At 49.5% G+C, this 19,989-nt stretch overlaps 2 protein-coding genes across 7 annotated transcripts in view; one reads left to right on the top strand and one right to left on the bottom strand.

Moving 5' to 3' along the window:
• LOC139383763 (SAM and SH3 domain-containing protein 1-like) overlaps positions 1-10,176 on the top strand; it is a 90,407-nt gene extending 80,231 nt beyond the window's left edge. The window contains exons 9-19 of the mRNA XM_071128325.1: positions 2,553-2,688; positions 2,989-3,273; positions 3,511-3,725; positions 4,110-4,184; positions 4,293-4,439; positions 4,629-4,767; positions 4,980-5,149; positions 5,227-5,433; positions 6,642-6,792; positions 6,893-7,003; positions 9,014-10,176. Coding sequence (XP_070984426.1) covers positions 2,553-2,688; positions 2,989-3,273; positions 3,511-3,725; positions 4,110-4,184; positions 4,293-4,439; positions 4,629-4,767; positions 4,980-5,149; positions 5,227-5,433; positions 6,642-6,792; positions 6,893-7,003; positions 9,014-9,597 — 2,220 coding nt within the window. The 3' untranslated portion in view covers positions 9,598-10,176. The remainder of the gene's footprint in view (positions 1-2,552; positions 2,689-2,988; positions 3,274-3,510; positions 3,726-4,109; positions 4,185-4,292; positions 4,440-4,628; positions 4,768-4,979; positions 5,150-5,226; positions 5,434-6,641; positions 6,793-6,892; positions 7,004-9,013) is intronic.
• Positions 10,122-18,321, bottom strand: LOC139383764 (D-aspartate oxidase). 6 transcript variants are annotated; one of them, XM_071128330.1, is made up of 7 exons: positions 18,236-18,321; positions 15,362-15,545; positions 12,051-12,159; positions 11,630-11,806; positions 11,285-11,444; positions 11,104-11,198; positions 10,122-10,898 (listed from the first exon to the last, which is right to left on the bottom strand). In XM_071128330.1, the coding sequence occupies exons 2-7, from the start codon at positions 15,534-15,536 to the stop codon at positions 10,592-10,594; spliced, it is 1,023 nt and encodes a 340-aa protein (XP_070984431.1). In that variant the 5' UTR covers positions 15,537-15,545; positions 18,236-18,321; the 3' UTR covers positions 10,122-10,591. The 6 variants fall into 6 exon arrangements, with proteins under 6 accessions (XP_070984431.1, XP_070984432.1, XP_070984428.1 ...); XM_071128331.1 differs by having other exon boundaries at positions 15,362-15,548; positions 18,236-18,296; XM_071128327.1 differs by lacking the exon at positions 18,236-18,321 and adding an exon at positions 18,037-18,208 and having other exon boundaries at positions 10,177-10,894; positions 11,100-11,198; positions 15,362-15,546.
• Positions 18,322-19,989: the final 1,668 nt, after the last annotated feature.

The raw sequence follows: 19,989 nt of genomic DNA, 5'->3' as shown, positions 1-19,989 counted from the left end.
ATTTTAAGAAATCATAGCTATGGTTTCTATTTCTCCTAAGGGTCCACAATTGTAGCTTTCACATATGGTTTCTTTCTCACTAACTCTATGGCTATCTGTAGTTTTTACATATGGTTTCTTTCTCACTAACTATGGCTAGTTGTAGCTTTTACATATGGTGTATTTCTCTGTAACTATGGCTAGCTGTAGCTTTTACATATGGTTTATTTCTCTGTAACTATGGCTAGCTGTAGCTTTTACATATGGTTTATTTCTCACTAACTCTATGGCTAGCTGTAGTTTTTACATATGGTTTATTTCTCTGTAACTATGGCTAGCTGTAGCTTTTACATATGGTTTATTTCTCACTAACTATGGCTAGCTGTAGCACATGTCATCATGAGCATGTAAAAAGACAGATGTGGAAAAGCTTCTCTCTCCCCTTCTCCCCTCCCTCCCCACTTCCTCAGTGATGTAGTACATAAACTGTTGATCCACTGTGAGCAAATGTGTTTTTTTCTGACCACTGCCACAGACCCTAAATATGAGACCATATAAGTTCTATCTGCTGTGGCCTACTCTGACATCTATTCATTTAATGGGAAATTCCAGTTTGCAAACCTTTCGTTTTCTGGTGCACAACTGTTAGTCAGTGCCTGACCCGTGCCTTTACATCGACTGACCCGTGTCTGACCCGTGCCTTTACATCGACTGACCCGTGCCTTTACATCGACTGACCCGTACCTGACCCGTGCCTTTACATCGACTGACCCGTACCTGACCCGTGCCTTTACATCGACTGACCCGTACCTGACCCATGCCTTTACATCGACTGACCCGTACCTGACCCGTGCCTTTACATCGACTGACCCGTGCCTTTACATCGACTGACCTGTGCCTGACCCGTGCCTTTACATCGACTGACCCGTGCCTTTACATCGACTGACCCGTACCTGACCCGTGCCTGACCCGTACCTGACCCGTGCCTTTACATCGACTGACCCGTACCTGACCCGTGCCATTACATCGACTGACCCGTGCCTGACCTGTACCTGACCCGTGCCATTACATCGCCTGACCCGTGCCATTACATCGCCTGACCCGTGCCTTTACATTGACTGACCCGTGCCTTTACATTGACTGACCCGTGCCTTTACATTGACTGACCCGTGCCTTTACATTGACTGACCCGTGCCTTTACATCGACTGACCCGTGCCTTTACATCGACTGACCCGTGCCTTTACATCGACTGACCCGTGCCTTTACATCGACTGACCCGTACCTGACCCGTGCCTGACCCGTACCTGACCCGTGCCTTTACATCGACTGACCCGTACCTGAACCGTGCCTTTACATCGACTGACCCGTACCTGACCCGTGCCTTTACATCGACTGACCCGTGCCTTTACATCGACTGACCCGTGCCTTTACATCGACTGACCCGTGCCTTTACATCGACTGACCCGTGCCTTTACATCGACTGACCCGTGCCTTTACATCGACTGACCCGTACCTGACCCGTGCCTTTACATCGACTGACCCGTGCCTTTACATCGACTGACCCGTGCCTTTACATCGACTGACCCGTGCCTTTACATCGACTGACCCGTGCCTTTACATCGACTGACCCGTGCCTTTACATCGACTGACCCGTACCTGACCCGTGCCTTTACATCGACTGACCCGTGCCTTTACATCGACTGACCCGTGCCTTTACATCGACTGCAAGTCTACACTCCGGTTTGACCCATCAGTACTTATATTGAGCTCATATGCTGCATGTGGTCTCTACCTCAACAATAATAGTTAGGTAGGTTTGCCTAGTGGTTAGAGCATTGGGCCAGTAACCAAAAGGTTGCTAGATCGAATCCCTGAGCTGACAAGGTAAACATCTTTCGTTCTGCCCCTGAACAAGGCAGTTAACCCCCCTGTTCCTAGGCCGTCATTGTAATTAAGAATGTGTTCTTAACTGACTTGCCTAGTTAAATAAAACATTTTATTGTGCATTTCCCAGAAAGGGTGAAATATTGTACTTATACAAACTTTATAAGCAAGCCAAATAAACATTATTTTCACAGGTTTCAAGGCTTGAGAACTACTGACTACTATTATCATCCACCCCCTGTACCTCTAACTGGGTCTCCGCCCCCTGTACCTCTAACTGGGTCTCCGCCCCCTGTACCTCTAACTGGGTCTCCGCCCCCTCTACCTCTAACTGGGTCCCCGCCCGCTCTACCTCTAACTGGGTCCCCGCCCCCTCTACCTCTAACTGGGTCCCCGCCCCCTCTACCTCTAACTGGGTCCCCGCCCCCTCTACCTCTAACTGGGTCCCCGCTCCCTCTACCTCTAAATGGGTCCCCGCTCCCTCTACCTCTAAATGGGTCCCCGGCCCCTCTACCTCTAACTGGGTCCCCGCCCCCTCTACCTCTAACTGGGTCCCCGCCCCCTCTACCTCTAACTGGGTCCCCGCCCCCTCTACCTCTAACTGGGTCCCCGCCCCCTCTACCTCTAACTGGGTCTCCTCTCCTTCCCCACTGCTGGCCTTCTAACCTGGTTCGTCTCTCTTCTTCAGCAGTTGTGTGAGCAGTCAGATGGTGAACAGGAGGAGTCTGGGACATTCAGACGGCTCCATAAGCTGGTCACCTCCAGTCGCAGGGTGCGCAAGAAGCTCATCAGGATCGACGAGTCCAAGAACCCTGGGTCTGAGGGTGAGACTGGTCACTGCAGTAGTCTTTCATTTATTCAACTACAGTGCTATTTATTACATAAAGAATCTCAAATTAGATGTGATTGGGACAAGTCCCATTAGGGCGTAGATGTGATGCCTTTACATAGTCTGTAGTTTATACCAAACAAACTGTTTTGTTGGTCACTTAGTGTGAGAAAATAAAATACCTACTTCTAATACAAGTTGAGTTGTCATCCATTACACATCGCATTGTCTTGACATTCCCTGACTCTGCCACAAACCTGTCCTTACTACTCCTGCCACCCCCTGTCTCTCCCAGAATCTCTGAGCATGGACGGGCCTATCCTGGGTGATGCCATGTCCTCTCTGCCCCTGTACTCTGGGGTTCAGAAGAAACAGCCTATGTCTGGGGGGTGTCACCACGTTGACTCCCTGGCCTCCTCCCTGCACAACCAGCTGACCTATGACCTTCAAGACTCCGACAACCTGACCACCTCCCCATCCTCCTCCTCCTTGGACGCTTGCAGCAGTGCCACACACACCCACAGTCTGGATACAGTCTCCATCACCAGCCAGCAGCTCTTCAGGGCCTTCAGTAAGACAGGTGAAGAAGCAAGTCACACAATTTTTCTTCAGGAAAATTACCCTTTTTCTTCAGACGTGGTGTTGCTATGAGATTATTAAAACTAAGCTTTTAATTGCTACTTAAATCCCAGTGCTGGATGTTTTTTTTCATTTTTTTTTGTTGATGTGATCTATTTTTAGCGGGTTTTAAACACACTACATTTGTATAAGCAAGAGGATAAGAGTTGAGCACGTTCTCTCCCTGTACCCGGTATAGGAGGATCCAGCCCCAGGAGCTCCAGCCCGGCCTGTAGCCCAGGGTGCCTCCCGGACACTGGCCCCAGCGGAGAGGGGAGAGCGACGGGGGCCGGCGGTACTGGTTCCTCCATGTCAGAGATAGAGGTTGGTGGTAGAGGGGATGGACCTAGGATGGCCCGGTCGGTCACGGATGGTGAGATGAGGAGAGTACTCAGCCCACTCAGCTACCATGGCGTGAGTAGTCTTTGGCTGCTTTGGAAATGGCGACCGTCAATAGTAGTGCACTATATAGGGAATAGGGTGCCATTTGGGACGCAACCTTTGTGTGTGGACTGTGTAGTCTATAGCTTTAGTCATGGACAGTCTAGCCTGGCTACTAGTCTAGTTCTGCTCCCTTGCCAACTCCTTATTGATATTAATTTTTGGCTCAACAATGACAGCAATTGAGTTAGCATCTGGGACCAGGCTAGGAGCGGTTGGATGTTCCCTCAGTCCAAAACTATCTTCACACAGAACCACAAAGTCCTATATGTTTGATTGATGAACCTGTCAATATGTCTATCATTTGAAAGTGATATTTATAAGGTGATTTTATTGATTTCATCCTTTGTTTCACAGAGAACCTGTAGCTTTGGAGGATTTGATCTGACCAACCGGTCCCTGCACATGGTCAACAGTGACCCTGACCTCACTGTAAGTAGGTTAATATTCATTTGATTCATTGAATTGGTATTTTTTAGTTTTTCAGTACCTTCGTTTCATGAAGCTTTTCTGTCTCCCCACACTGCATACTAACTTTAGATTAAAGATGGGGATGCCAGTGTGAAAGATGTAGTCAAGTCTCCACCAACAAACCCTCAAATCTCTTTGGGCAAGAAAGTGAAGTCGGTAAAAGAGACCATGAGAAAGCACATCTCCAAGAGATACCACTGCTCTCTCCCCGAGCAGGTATGTCAGACTCCATGCAATTCAATTATCTATGTATGCTAAATGCTCCAGTGGTCAAACCGTATCTACTCTCTAGCTAGTGTCCCTGGTGGCAAATCATTGGACTTGGTTCATGATGATCATCAAGAGATTAAGCTGGACTAAATATTTAGTAAACATGTAATAACCATGTCTCTGTACACCCTCCAGTCAAGCCCAGATGCTATTTCCAGAGGGCCCCAGTCCCCCCACAGCCTCACAGACACCGACTCTCTGGAGAAACCCAAGCTGAAGGCTGGAGGGTCAGTGGAGAGCCTGAGGAGCTCCCTCAGTGGACAGAGCTCCATAAGTAAGTACTGTGTGTGTGTGTGTGTGGGGGCGTCTGTGTTGTCCACATTTGTCTTATATTCCAAAGTGAAACTGTTATTTACAGTGACCAGCAGGCAGGACAGAAAACTCTAGCCCCCTACCAACCCGCATGTTCATTTACTATAGATCTCAATGTGGTTTAGAGATAATTTGAATGGTTTAGAGATAACTCTCATTTCTTATTGTTTACAGGTGGTCATACGGTGGGCACCACCGACTCCTCTAACAGCAACAGAGGGAGTGTGAAGTCTGAGGATGGAGAGGAGGATGAGCCTCCCTACAGAGGACCCTTCTGTGGTCGAGCCATGGTGCACACGGACTCCACCCCCAGCCCCTACGATACTGACTCTCTCAAACTGAAGGTAAAATGCACGTACGCATGCACGTACACACACATTATCCAAACAAACGAATCACAGTGACTGTTCCTGATTTGCAGAGAGGTGATGTCATTGACATCATCAGCAAGCCTCCAATGGGGACGTGGATGGGCCTGCTGAACAATAAGGTGGGGACGTTTAAGTTCATCTACGTGGACGTTCTGGCTGAGGAGGAAGACAAACCTAAACACCCCCGACGTAGGAGGAAGGGAGGGCAGCCCAAACCCACCTCTGTAGAGGAACTCCTGGCGCGCATCAACCTCAAAGTAATGACTTTACTTCTACTAGACTAACTCATAGTCATGACTAGAACTAGACTAACTCAGTCATGACTAGAACTAGACTAACTCAGTCATGACTAGTAGTACAGGTATTCAGAAACTGGGGTATGCGCAATGCTGTCGGGGGGATGCCAAATAAAAATGTAATTCACTCTTAATTTTTATAAATAATATATATAGCCTCGTTTCACTGCTGAAAAAAATAAAATTATACCATCTAGTGTTCAGCGAAATAACAACACAATGTCAAAACAGATAGCCTAGTTATAAATAACATCCAATCACATCAACCATTACTCTCTCGTGGGAATTCCACTAACGGTCCGTATGTAGCCAAACGTAGCTGCTGCTCATGTTGGTATCTGTACTGATGGTGCAAAAGCCATGACAGGGAGACATAGTGGAATGGTAATGTGCATGCAAGCAGTTGCTCCCGACGCCACTTGGGTCACTGCAGCATCCACCGAGAGGCTCTTGCTGCCAAGGGAATGCCTGACGGCTTGAAAGACTTTTGACACTACAGTGAAAATGTTTAACTTTGTTAAAGCAAGGCCCCTGAACTCTCGTGTATTTTCTGCACTATGCAATGATATGGGAAGCGACATGTAATGCTTTCACAACATACAGAAGTGCGCAGGTCATCATTGGCAAAGTATTGACACTTTTTTTTTTTATTTAGAGACTAGTTTAAAGTTTTCTTTACTGACCATAATTTTCACTTGTCTGACCGCTTGCATGATGTCGAGTTTCTAACACAACTGGCCTATCTGGGTGATGTTTTTCCTCGCCTGAATGATCTGAATCTAGGATTACAGGGACTCTCCAACTATATTCAATGTGCGGGACAAAATTGAGGCTATGATTAAGAAGTTGGAGCTCTTTATAGTGTGTGTGTGGCGGGCTTACAATGATGGCAAAAAAACAACATTTGAGAGTGCGCTGACCCTGGTGCTAGAGGGGGTACGCAGCTAGAGGTTGAATGTTTGAAGAGGTACGGGACTATAAAAAGTTGGGGAACCACTGGTCTAGACTAACTCACAGTGACGACTTGCACTAGACTATGTATATACAGACGTTCACACTTGAATGATGTTAAGATCCTCCTCCTTTTAATGTTTATTTTAAGTTTTTAAGTTGGCTACGTGACCAAAGCCTACCCTGTCACCCCTCTGTCCTTCTCACCCCTCCCCCAGGAGCACCTGTCTACCTTCCTGTTTAACGGCTATGAGGACCTGGACACCTTGAAGCTTCTAGAAGAGGAAGATCTAGATGAGCTCAACATCAGAGACCCTCAACACAGAGCTGTGCTGCTCACCGCTGTGGAGCTAATTCAGGAGTACGATGGTTAGTACACACACCCCCACACATGCCCCCACACATACCCCCACAAACACAATTTGTTGTATGACGGATGTCCCTCTGCTGGGGGTGTTGTATCCTACAGGTAGCAGCGACCAGGGTTCTCAGGAGAAGCTGTTACTGGACCGTAGCGGCCTACTGGGGGACTTCCCACGAGACTCTGGCTGTTATGAGAGCAATGAGAACCTGGAGAATGGTAACGACAGCCTGACTCGACTCTGACTCTCCTCTTTCCCATCTTCATCCACTTCTTGCTGCCATGAGTCTTCTCCAGCCTCTTCATCCTCTAAGGGCTACCATGAGTCTTCTACAACCTCTTCATCCTCTAAGGAATGCCATGGGCTCCATTCTTCACTCATAGCTTGAGCATTCCAAACTGAGTTCTAAGGCCCCTGAGAGAGCGACTTGGCTATAGCTCATTTTTTTTCAATGTGACTTTCTGTTGTTTCTGTGCACCGTGGGAGTAAAGGACTCTCTTATCATCAGACAGTGCTCTTCTCATCAACTCTATACTCTACTGCCCTCCATCTGCAGGCATCTTTAGTCATCTGGGCCTGTATTCAGTGTCTCTGGGTAGGACTGCTGATATTGGATCAGTTTTGACGTTTTTTATCCGATTTAATACACAGCAGGGAGGACCAGATCCTAGATCAGCACTTCTACTCTGAGACTATTTTCTTAGACAATTTTTCTTCTGGCTCTTTTTTTATTCAACCAGAACGGAGTAGAACTGATGAGAGGGTATCGATCTAGCTCTGCCTGTGTAGAAGGGAGAGGAGAGCTAACTCTCATGCTCCTACACTCACTCACTCACTCACTCACTCCACTATCTCCAGTACAATGTGTTATGTAGAGCTGCTTCTGGACCTACACAGGAATAGATCTGTCTTTGCATTGGCTGAAAATGATGACTGCTGTAGTAAAAAAAAAAAAAGACTTCAGTACTACTTACATATATTTACTATGGAAGCTTTATTTGATAATTGTACCTTTCTTATTGTGGTTATTTGCTTTGGTTTTAGTCTTTTAGTCAGTGATGATATATGAAGGCTGTTGTGAATGTCATCAGCCCTGGTGGAGAGTTTATGAAGAGGACTTTCCACACCTGTATATTTCTCAAGATGTGCTGCTTTTGTGTGTATATTTTTCTAGTTCAGAACCATGTAATGTAGAACAATATGATTTTGCATAAAGACAGACATGCTTAATGCAAGATTCAGAGTTAGTAAATGGTTCAATTAAAGATCGCGGGCTGTGTCGCAGCCGGACGTGACCGGGAGACCCTTGATGAGGCGGTACACAATTGGCCAAGCATCGTCCGGGTTAGGGGAGGGTTTGGCCGGCCGGGATGTCCATGTCCCATCGCGCTCTAGCGACTCCTATGGGCACATGCACGCTGACACGGTCGCCAGTTGGACAGTGTTTCCTCCGACACATTGGTGCAGCTGGCTTCCGGGTTAAGCGAGCAGTGACTTGGCAGGGTCGTGTTTCGGAGGACACAAGGCTTTCAACCTTTGCCTCTCCCGAGTTTGTACGGGAGTTACAACGATGGGACAAGACTAACTACCAATTGCATATCACGAAATTGGGGAGACAAAGGGGGAAAAAAAGAAAAAATATTTACTGGTTAAAATGGTGCCGCAACATTTTTGTCCAATAATTGTGGGCACATCAAAAAACATAGTTGTGACTGGGGGAAAAGACTCATGTTTATAAGATAAGCTGTGTGTTATAGCTGACGATACCTTAAAATCAGTGTTTCATACAGCTCAGGGCGATCTTACCATAGCTCTTCTGATGCTAGGAGTTATACTGGTATATCTGTCTGTCCCAAATGGCACCCTATTCCATATGTAGTACACTGCTTTTAATCAAGACCAGTAGTGCACTACATGGTGCGATTACTACATTGGGGAATGGGGCGCCATTTGGGACATAACCGGTCTTTGAACAGTTCTAAAGTGTGCCACTGGCATAGTGAGAGCCCGAGAATGGAATAAACTACTCTGTGGTTTACTAGACGGGTCTGCCTGCTTATTTCCCTCATCAGTCATCTCTACTGCACAATATGCTTCATATTCCCGTTAGCTTTCACAATACAAGAAATGCTTTTTTTTTTTTTTTACAGTTCTGTTTCCATCCATGTATTTCAGCTCCTCTGAAAAGGCCGGCATACTAATCCATTAACAATGCCTGTTTGTTTCAGGAGGGAGGGGCAAGAAGACATCTTCCATGAGCAGGTCCTCGTCAGGTTGTGAGTCCAGTCACCTCCCTTCACCAGAGAACCCCAGCCTCCCCTTCAGCCTCCCCCTGACTCACCCCAGCAAAACCACCCTACAGACCAGATCAGAGAACCAGGCCTCTACCTTACCATCTCTAATAGTCCCCATGACCAGCTACAACCTGAGACCAGAGTGGGGCCAGAGCCATCACAGAGACACCCATATAGCCACGCTGCGGCTGAGGAGCTGGAGCTGTGAGGAGCTGTGGCTGGGAGGTAGGCCTAGTCCCACAGTCCTGGGGCTGCTGCGGCCTTGCCTCTCCCTGGGGGAGCTCCACTCAGACCTGAGCCTCCACACCACTGAACACACCCTGGAAGACCTAGAGCCAGCTCATACCACCATGTCCAAGGCCGGGGTGCAGGGAGAACCTACACAAGAGGCTCTACCGCATCTACCAAGACACTCAGAAGGACCCTACCCACCCTCACAACCACTGCTCAACACACCTTGTAGTGTTCTGTCTTGTATGTTAGTTGAACATAGAAGTTCCCAGGTTAACACACCTTAATATCCCCAAGCATTGTTTTGCCAAGCCTTCCCTGTCAAACCCAAACCCATGTGTATCATCACCCCCCAGCAATGACAAGTGACTAGGACCGTGCCTCTGAACACTAGTCTTTAGACAGCACCTCTCTGGAGAATGTATATAGTTATGACACAAGCAGCAACCCAGCCCTGCACCTCAGACTGACCGTGCAGACACTCCTCCTTAGTCTGAAGCCGACAGGACTCAGTCTGCTGTGGGAAGGAAAACTACACCTGTCAGGTCGGGATCCATCCTGGAGGAAAGACTGGAGATATCTGACAAGATAAATGGGCTCTCACCACATATGGTGACCACATACTACTATGGTAGTACTAAGAAGGACCGGATGTGTCGAAGACCACAGCTAGAGGTTCACAGACTGATAACTGACAAAAATAGATCTTACTGGGGCTTACTGGGTTTCTTATCATATTTCACCTTTAACCCCGTTTGATTCTAAACTAGTATGAACATTGCCAAGCAGTAAGTTATGTTAATACTTTGACTGAGGACGACAGAATTTGTTTTAAGATTTGAGTGTCATTAAAGCAATGCAAAAAACAATGTCTTTGATTTTTATTTTTCTGTAAAGTTAGAATTGATTAAATCTGAACATAAGACAATACTTAGTGAAATGTCAAGTCCCTGTACCTTTAACTATTCTACCTCAGCCATTAACAATTTCTTGTCTGAAATATCCTTCTCTCGGGGGTTTTGCCACTTTTTCTAAAATGGAAAAGTCAATGTCATTCATCTTGGTATCTTCCATAACATTCAGATGACAATTCAAATAACTTTTTCACTGTGGAGATTTCATAAAATAATTTGCATCATATCAAGTGAGCAAAATTGCATTGCTTTCTTTAATGTGCAATGGCAGCAGGTATCACTAATTGTGTGAAAAAACAGTGCAGATCAAGTAATTATATCAAAGTTATTCAGAAATTATTTCTATGGCAGAGTATCTGTGTAGTGTTCACAGCCTGGCCCTGGGGGGCCTCTCATGGAGACACTTCCTGACCAGCCCCAGTGCTTCCAGGGCTGTGCCCCAGCTCAGAGTGACCCCCCAGCCCCCATGGCCGTAGTTATGCACCACCGGTACCTGTCGGCTCCCCAGGAGGACCATCTCTCTCTCCACCCGGACGTTCTTCCTACTGGGTCTCAGCCCCACAGACTCCCCCAGGACCCTGGCCCTGCTCAGGGACGGCTCCAGGCTGCTACAGCGCTCCAGGATGTCCTGGCTGTCCTTTGGGTCAACCTCCAGGCGCCAGTCGTCCAACTGCCTACAGAGCCAATCAGCCGCACAAAAAGATAAGTCTCTCTTCTACAGAGCATACAGACTGAATTTGTAGTGAACATGTGATGTTTTGTGGTAATTTGTGCATCCCACTTTCTACATTATAATTATGTAATGTGTTTATTCCAGAGTATTCCTCAGGTAAAGAGCATCTTATTTCATGACGCAATTCTGTTTTCTAATAAACTTGCCTGGTGCCGCCCACTGTCACGCTGTGCATCCCTGGGTAGATATATGACTGCCCTTCCCCATCCCGGATGAAGTGTTGGAGCCAAGGGGCCTGGACCTTCAAATCATATGGACGTTTATGGTCAAATACAGCACAATGAAATGCTTATTTACAAGCTCTCTTAGGTGTGTGTGTATACACACTTTGAGGACCTGCCCCCTGACAGGGTAGACCTGAGAGTCCCCTACTAGAGACTTGGCGCCCAGACCGGAGCAGTTGACGATGACGTCGTATCCCTGGCTGCTTAGTTCCTGGAGGTCGTTTACTTTCTGCTTCACAACCTGGCCTCCTGCTTTTCTAAACCTAAAACAACACTTTTTAAAGTCAGTCATAAAAGATTTGAAACAGAGAAAAAAAGCAAAAGCCATCTATATTTTAATTCAGGAAGTACATAGAGTAGCTGTTAATGTTTTTGATACAGTAAAACCGTTAATAGATTAACATATGACTAGTATAGAAGTAAAAACAAGCTAAGACCAAGAATTTACCTCTTCTCCATCCATGGCAGGTAGTTGGAACATTCACATTTCACTGTGGTGAACGCCTGGCCAAACTTGTGATCAGGAAACCGTTTCAGTTCACGGTCTGTCATGATTCGGAAACCCAGCACAAATGCAGACCAGAATGGCACCTTATCCACAGGGAGCTCCTTGTATATTTGCCATCTAAAAAATATATTATCAATACCAGTTATAACCAAACCCCTTCACAGTGGTGAGCATTTTCAACCAGTAGAACTTATGAATAAATGTCAGAGAACTATTGAACTGGCTGTAACTTGTGTTTCATATGGCACCCTATAGTGCACTTCTCTTCTGGCTCCGGTGTGTGTATACACACTTTGAGGACCTGCCCCTCAAAAATAGTGCACTATACAGCATCCATTCCTTTATGGTTGAGGATCCTTACCCTGAGCTGAGCAACACCCCAGCCTCTGATGCCTGTTCTGATTGGGCAATAGCCAGCAGGTGATCAATCGTCTCCTTGAACCACCTCTGCTGCTGTTCCAGAGGGATATCTGGGGGGAAAGTGGGATGTAAGAGCGGGAGAGGGGAATGGAGGGGGAAAGAGGGAGGAATGGAGGGGGAGAGAGGGAGGAATGGAGGGGGAGAGAGGGAGGAATGGAGGGGGAGAGAGGGAGGGGGAGAGAGGGAGGAATGGAGGGAGGAATGGAGGGGGAGAGGGAGGAATGGAGGGAGAGAGGGAGGAATGGAGCGGGAGAGAGGGAGGAATGGAGCGGGAGAGAGGGAGGAATGGAGCGGGAGAGAGGGAGGAATGGAGGGGGAGAGAGGGAGGAATGGAGGGGGAGAGAGGGAGGAATGGAGGGAGGAATGGAGGGGGAGAGGGAGGAATGGAAGGAGAGAGGGAGGAATGGAAGGAGAGAGGGAGGAATGGAGGGGGAGATGGAGGGGGAGAGGGAGCGAGAGAGGGAGCGAGAGGGGGGGAGGGAGCGAGAGGAATGGAGGGAGGGTGGGAGGGAGCGAGAGGAATGGAGGGAGGGTGGGAGGGAGCGAGAGGAATGGAGGGAGGGAGGGAGCGAGAGGAATGGAGGGAGGGAGGGAGCGAGAGGGAGGGAGGGAGGGAGGGAGCGAGAGGGAGGGAGGGAGGGAGCGAGAGGGAGGGAGGGAGGGAGCGAGAGGAATGGAGGGGGGAGCGAGAGGAATGGAGGGGGGGAGCGAGAGGAATGGAGGGGGGGAGCGAGAGGAATGGAAGGGAGGAGCGAGAGGAATGGAGGGGGGGAGCGAGAGGAATGGAGGGGGGGAGCGAGAGGAATGGAGGGGGGGAGCGGGAGGGAGCGAGAGGAGCGAGGGATGGATGGAGGGAGAGAGAGAGGGAGGAATGGAGGGAGGGAGAGAGGGAGGGATGGATGGAGGGAGAGAGAGAGGGAGGAATGGAGGGAGGGAGAGAGGGAGGAATGGAGGGGGAGAGGGGGGGAGCGAGAGGAATGGAGGGGGGGAGCGAGAGGAATGGAGGGGGCGAGCGAGAGGAATGGAGGGGGCGAGCGAGAGGAATGGAGGGGGGGAGCGAGAGCAATGGAAGGGAGGAGCGAGAGCAATGGAAGGGAGGAGCGAGAGGAATGGAGGGGGGGAGCGAGAGGAATGGAGGGGGGGAGCGAGAGGAATGGAGGGGGGGAGCGGGAGGGAGGGTGTGAGAGATGGAGGGAGCGAGAGGAGCGAGGGATGGATGGAGGGAGAGAGAGAGGGAGGAATGGAGGGAGGGAGGGAGAGAGGGAGGAATGGAGGGAGGGAGGGAGAGAGGGAGGAATGGAGGGAGGAATGGAGGGAGAGAGGGAGGAATGGAGGGGGAGAGGGAGGAATGGAGGGGGAGAGGGAGGAATGGAGGGGGAGAGGGAGCGAGAGAGGGAGCGAGAGGAATGGAGGGGGGGAGGGAGCGAGAGGAATGGAGGGAGGGAGTGAGAGGAATGGAGGGAGGGTGGGTGGGAGCGAGAGGAATGGAGGGAGGGTGGGTGGGAGCGAGAGGAATGGAGGGAGGGTGGGTGGGAGCGAGAGGGAGGGAGGGTGGGTGGGAGCGAGAGGGAGGGAGGGTGGGTGGGAGCGAGAGGAATGGAGGGAGGGTGGGTGGGAGCGAGAGGGAGGGAGGGTGGGTGGGAGCGAGAGGGAGGGAGGGTGGGTGGGAGCGAGAGGGAGGGAGGGTGGGTGGGAGCGAGAGGGAGGGTGGGTGGGAGCGGGCGGGAGGGTGGGTGGGAGCGGGCGGGAGGGTGGGTGGGAGCGGGCGGGAGGGTGGGTGGGTGGGAGCGGGAGGGAGGGAGGGAGGGTGGGAGCGGGAGGGAGGGTGGGAGCGAGAGGGAGGGAGGGAGGGTGGGTGGGAGCGAGAGGGAGGGAGGGAGGGTGGGTGGGAGCGAGAGGGAGGGAGGGAGGGTGGGTGGGAGCGAGAGGGAGGGAGGGAGGGTGGGTGGGAGCGAGAGGGAGGGAGGGAGGGTGGGTGGGAGCGAGAGGGAGGGAGGGAGGGTGGGTGGGAGCGAGAGGGAGGGAGGGAGCGAGAGGGAATGGAGGGAGGGAGGGAGCGAGAGGAATGGAGGGGGGGGCGAGAGGAATGGAGGGAGGGGGCGAGAGGAATGGAGGGGGGGGGCGAGAGGAATGGAGGGGGGGGGCGAGAGGAATGGAGGGGGGGGGGGCGAGAGGAATGGAGGGGGGGGGCGAGAGGAATGGAGGGGGGGGGCGAGAGGAATGGAGGGGGGGAGCGAGAGGAATGGAGGGGGGGAGCGAGAGGAATGGAGGGAGGGAGCGAGAGGAATGGAGGGGGGGAGAGAGAGGAATGGAGGGGGGGAGAGAGAGGAATGGAGGGGGGGGGGCGAGAGGAATGGAGGGGGGAGCGAGAGGAATGGAAGGGGGGAGCGAGAGGAATGGAGGGGGGGAGCGGGAGGGAGGGTGTGAGAGATGGAGAGAGCGAGAGGAGCGAGGGAGGGAGAGAGAGAGGGAGGAATGGAGGGAGAGAGGGAGGGAGAGGGAGGAATGGAGGGGGGGAGAGAGATGGAGGGAGCGAGAGGAATGGAGGGGGGGAGCGAGAGGAATGGAAGGGGGGAGCGAGCGAGAGAGATGGAGGGAGTGAGAGGAATGGAGGGAGGGAGGGAGCGGGAGGGTGGGTGTGAGAGATGGAGGGAGCGAGAGGAATGGAGGGGGGGAGCGAGAGAGATGGAGGGAGTGAGAGGAATGGAGGGAGGGAGTGAGAGGAATGGAGGGAGGGACGAAGAGGGGGGGGAGTGGGAGGGAGGAGGGTGTGAGAGATGGAGGGAGCGAGAGGAGCGAGGAATGGAGGGGGAGGAATGGAGGAAGAGCGAGCGAGGAATGGATGGAGGGAGAGGAATGGATGAAGGGAGAGGAATGGAGGAAGAGCGAACGAGGAATGGATGGAGGGAGAGGGGAATGGATGGAGGGGAATTGGAGGGAGTGAGGAATTAATGGAGGAAGGAAGGGAGAGGAATGGAGGGAGGGAATGGGAGGCAGAAAGGGAGGGAATGGGAGGGAAGGGAGGGACAGAGGGAGGGGGGGGGAGAGGGACAGAGGGGGGAGAGGGACAGAGGGAGGGGGGAGGAGGGACAGAGGGAGGGGGGGGGGGAGAGGGACAGAGGGAGGGGGGGGGGGGACAGAGGGGGGGGGGGGGGGACAGAGAGAGGGAGGGAGGGAGGGAGGGAGGGAGGGAAAAAAATTATGACTGTTAATGAACTTAATTCACTGGATAAAGAGATGCCCATGCCTCACCTGGGAATGGTGAGCAAATCAGGATCCCAGCAGCCACGTCGCTGGTGGTGTCTGGGGTAAACCTGTCAGCTATGAGGGTCACAGAGCAGTAGGGGAGGGCCTCAGCGATGCACACAGCTGTGGAGAAGCCAACCACACCTCCACCCACCACCACGACTGTCATACTCTTCATCATAGGATGATTCTGCTGGGAGAAAAACGTCATAAGGGAAAGTTGTAATACTTGTACTGCGTTATACTGTGTATACAGTGCCTTTTGAAAGTATTCAGACCCCTTGACTTTTTCTACATTTTGTTATGTTACAGCCTTATTCTAAAATGGATTAAACAAAATAATCTACTCACAATACCTCATAAGTATTCAGACCCTTTGCTATGAGACTTGACATTGAGCTCAGGTGCATCCTGTTTCCATTGATCCTCCTTGAGATGTTTCTAGAACTTGATTGGACATGATTTGGAAAGGCACACACCTGTCTATATAAAAGGTCCCACGGGTGCATGTCAGAGAAAAAAACAAGTCAAAGGAATAGTCAGTAGAGCTCCGAGACAGGATCGTGTCGAGGCACAGAACTGGGAAAGGGTACCAAAACATTTCTGCAGCATTGAAGGTCCCAAAAACACAGTGGCTTCCATCATTCTTAAATGGAAGAAGTTTGGAACCACCAAGACTCTTCCTAGACCTGGCCGCCCAGCCAAACTAAGCAATTGGGGGAGAAGGGCCTTGGTCAGGGAGGTAACCAAGAACCCGATGGTCACTCTGACAGAGCTCTGGAGTTCCTATGTGGAGATGGGAGAAGGCAGCACTCCACCAATCAGGCCTTTATGGTAGACTGGACAGACAGAAGCCACTCTTCAGGAAAAGGCACATGACAGCCCACTTGGAATTAGCCAGAAAGGCACCTAAAGACTCTGACCATGAGTAACAAGATCATCTGATTTGATGAAACGAAGATTGAACTCTTTGGCCTCAATTTAATCCATTTTAGAACAAGGTTGTAACCTAACAAAATGTGGAAAGTCAAGGGGTCTGACTAGTTTACGAAGGCACAGTTTACCTTGTTAAAGCACCTGTAGGTGATACAGGAAGGGGAGTATGATCAAATCCATATCAAAATAGCAGTGCAAGTGTCGCAGCGTGACCGGGAGACCCATGAGGTGGCTCACAATTGGTCCAGCGTCGTCCGGGTTAGGGGAGGGTGTGGGGGGAGAAAGGGGAGTGTGTGGGGGGAGAAAGGGGAGGGTGTGTGGGGAGAAAGGGGAGGGTGTGGGGGGAGAAAGGGGAGGGTGTGTGGGGAGAAAGGGGAGGGTGTGTGGGGAGAAAGGGGAGGGTGTGGGGGGGAGAAAGGGGAGGGTGTGGGGGGGAGAAAGGGGAGGGTGTAGGGGAGAAAGGGGAGGGTGTGGGGGGAGAAAGGGGAGGGTGTGTGGGGAGAAAGGGGAGGGGGTAGGGGAGAAAGGGGAGGGTGTGGGGGGAGAAAGGGGAGGGTGTGAGGGGAGAAAGGGGAGGGTGTGAGGGGAGAAAGGGGAGGGTGTAGGGGAGAAAGGGGAGGGTGTGTGGGGAGAAAGGGGAGGGTGTGAGGGGAGAAAGGGGAGGGTGTAGGGGAGAAAGGGGAGGGTGTAGGGGAGAAAGGGGAGGGTGTGAGGGGAGAAAGGGGAGGGTGTAGGGGAGAAAGGGGAGGGTGTAGGGGAGAAAGGGGTGGAAGAACAACTGAAACAGCATTGCAGTGTTCCAGTCCTACATGTTTCTTTTTGATCCCAGCCACGTCGCTGCATCAGGCCTTTTGCCTCTTGGTAGGCCATCATTGTAAATAAGAATGAGTTCTTTATTGACTTGCCTAGTTAAAAGGTTACATTTATATATATTTATATATATATAACATGGGGCTAAAGTTTAAGGATACATTGGTTGGTTAATGTAAATTAAATGACAATGGGTTATTTGTACATACTCACCACTCCACTTGACTCAAGTGTTAAACATTCAACCTTTTTTAATCAACATTTTGATTTTTAGCAGTATCCAACACTGCTTGGGATTTTGAAGTGAAATACAGCAGGTTGAAAAATATTATAATCACCCCTTTGAAGCTTCAGTAACCAGTCGCCTGTGGTATTTGGGATGCAGTAATTGCAGGATACTGCAGTTATACCGCATTCTGACTGCAATATTTTTTCTTAAGGGCATTTACATAAAACACTGCTATTTGCCCATAATCTATTATGATTACCTAACAGAACTTCTCCAACGAATGTGTTGGCCTACCTGCAGGCTGTGCAAGGTCACAAAGTATCAAACTAACTTACTACTCTGCATAATGAACAGCCAAATCATTATGTAATAGAATTCTCTATCGGGCTAGTTTGTATCTGTGGGATGCGCAGATAGAGGATCAGTTCCCCTCCCCCAACATTAAACATCAGTGGGGGACATGCAAAACTGACCCAAGATCAGAGTCTAGAGGCAACTTCACCCTACTCTGCGGGGGTTAAAGTCCTAAAAGGATTCAAATAAATCCCGTGTGCCTTTATGAGTTTGCATCCAGCCAACTACTGATGCGCTATGAAGCGGTGAAGTCTTTTTTATTCATATGTTAATCTGTTAATAACCATAGTGTTCATAGTGTACTGTACGAGAACTACAAACACAGTTATGACATAGAAAAAGGCTGCTAAGCGACTGCATGTCTCTTGTAAAAGGTTGCCCAACATTCTTCAAGTTGACCTTAGAGAGCAGACGTCATGTCGCCTATAATAAAGATTCGCCTACAGTTAAACAAGAACCTGAACTAAATTTCAAACAATTACGTGACAGTGGACTACAAAAACAGTTGTTTGCTAGACAACAACGGTGGGAAATAGGAAAATTGTACCAACCAGAGCGTATTACGATCAGTGGCTCACTGCTGCGCATGCCTGAGATTTTAAGCACACTCATACATAGTCCACAGACGCGATAGCCCGGCGTCCCATTGCCACGTTGAAATACCAGTCGGAACTAGGAGACTGACAATTCTGACTTGCTAACTGGTTGTAGTTATGCACAACCAGTTAGCAGGTCGAACATTTCCGAGGAACGGCTCTGAGACCACAATCCGCAGGGCACTACTTTATTTTTATGTTTCCTTTATTTAACTAGGCAAGTCAGTTAAGAACAAATTCTTATTTTCAATGTCGGCCTAGGAACAGTGGGTTAACTGCCTGTTCAGGGGCAGAACGACAGATTTGTACTTTGTCAGCTCGGGGATATGAATTTGCAACCTTCCGGTTACTAGTCCAACGCTCTAACCACTAGGCTACCCTGCCGCTAACTAAACTAGCGTTTCACATGGTCCGATCACTTCTGACACTAATGTAATGAAACAGGCAGGGAGGAGGTCTCGAACCCTCAACCTTCTAGCCCGAAGTCCAACTGGGAACTAGGAAAAAATGTTTTTCCAAGTCGGAGCTAGTTTTTTTCCGAGTTCCCAGTTCTATTTAACACAAGGAAATCGGAGATTGAGTTCCCAGTTGTTTTGAACGCACCATTCGGCAAGGTTTTCTTTCTGCTGTTCGTGCACACCACAACTTTTCGGCGTCTGTGTTTGTCATTCAACGAGAGGCGAATCGTTTTCATTCCATGTTTTTTTCGATTGAGAAATACTGCACCAAACGTCTTAGATGTAAAATTGTACGACTAAAGATAACCTGGACAAAAACGTCAATGAATGACAGATTTTTTTTTGTTTTCTTTGATTAATTCTGACTAAGAATTGAGAAAATATTTACTAGTTACGGCGTCTCAAAATGGACAAACAGTTTGCCGCTTCTCGTTTTTCAAGGGAAGGACTTTTTAAAGGAGTAAACGCGCACATGCGGAGGATTTAACCAAAGTTTTTTTAAACTGACCCAAGACAGACCAGAACCTGTCGTTTCCAATGGGAGCAAATTAATCATAGTCGACAGAATAACCAAGGATATAGGCAGAGCCAAGCACGGGCTAGTGAGGTCCTATTGGCTTGTTTTAACATTTATTCGATCATTTCGTTAGGGAACACCTAGCCCTTGCGCTCCTTCCAAACAACACGTTTTTTTCTTTCTTTTTTTTACTTTGGAAAAGGGGTCAAGTCTACAAAACGCAGTCTGTTTGTTACAGGTAATAGTTTTGGAAACAGAACTGTATGAAGATCAAATGTTCCATCAATGACAAAAATAGTAGAATGTTGGACAAAAGCCACCTCGCTCCTTATTTTCCCTCTGCCGGCCAATGGGCTTCCCCGCATCACCGTATTTGATAGTTAGTGGAAACGCCAACCGGATGCTTCACATTCATACATCCGGTGAAATATCTGTCCCATTGTTCAAGGGGTGTAAAGCAACAGAACAATCTCCGTCTCGCGATAGTCTGAACGAAGGTGAGAGAAGGGTCCTTACCACAGCCACAAAGTGGTAAACGCCCGCATACGCGACCAATCCGATGAGGGAGTGTGATGGCGTTGAATGTACACTAGATTACGGTAAATTGCCATTTAGGCCGCCCATTATATGCCTGTGGGCGTGCTGGCAGCAAATTCGATCGTGCGTCAAGAATTCAGCATAGCAAGTTTGTATGAAGGTCTGGTTATTAAATTGATACATAAATTCAATAGTAA

This window comes from Oncorhynchus clarkii, chromosome 25, assembly GCF_045791955.1.
Source record: "Oncorhynchus clarkii lewisi isolate Uvic-CL-2024 chromosome 25, UVic_Ocla_1.0, whole genome shotgun sequence".
Lineage (NCBI taxonomy): Eukaryota > Metazoa > Chordata > Actinopteri > Salmoniformes > Salmonidae > Oncorhynchus > Oncorhynchus clarkii.
The sequence above is the reverse complement of the archived record's forward strand: the minus strand, read 5'-3'. Positions and strand labels throughout refer to the sequence as shown.

What these genes read in the sequence shown, in the direction of transcription:
- LOC139383764 (XM_071128326.1), bottom strand. Translation starts at nt 15,864, where the DNA reads ATGCACCCGTGGGACCTTTTATATAGACAGGTGTGTGCCTTTCCAAAT. An exon ending in AGGGTCTGAATACTTATGAG is followed by an intron (nt 15,549 to 15,711) that starts GTATTGTGAGTA and finishes TTTTTCTCCCAG; the next exon opens with CAGAATCATCCTATGATGAA. An exon ending in GGGGTGTTGCTCAGCTCAGG is followed by an intron (nt 11,807 to 12,050) that starts GTAAGGATCCTC and finishes TATATTTTTTAG; the next exon opens with ATGGCAAATATACAAGGAGC.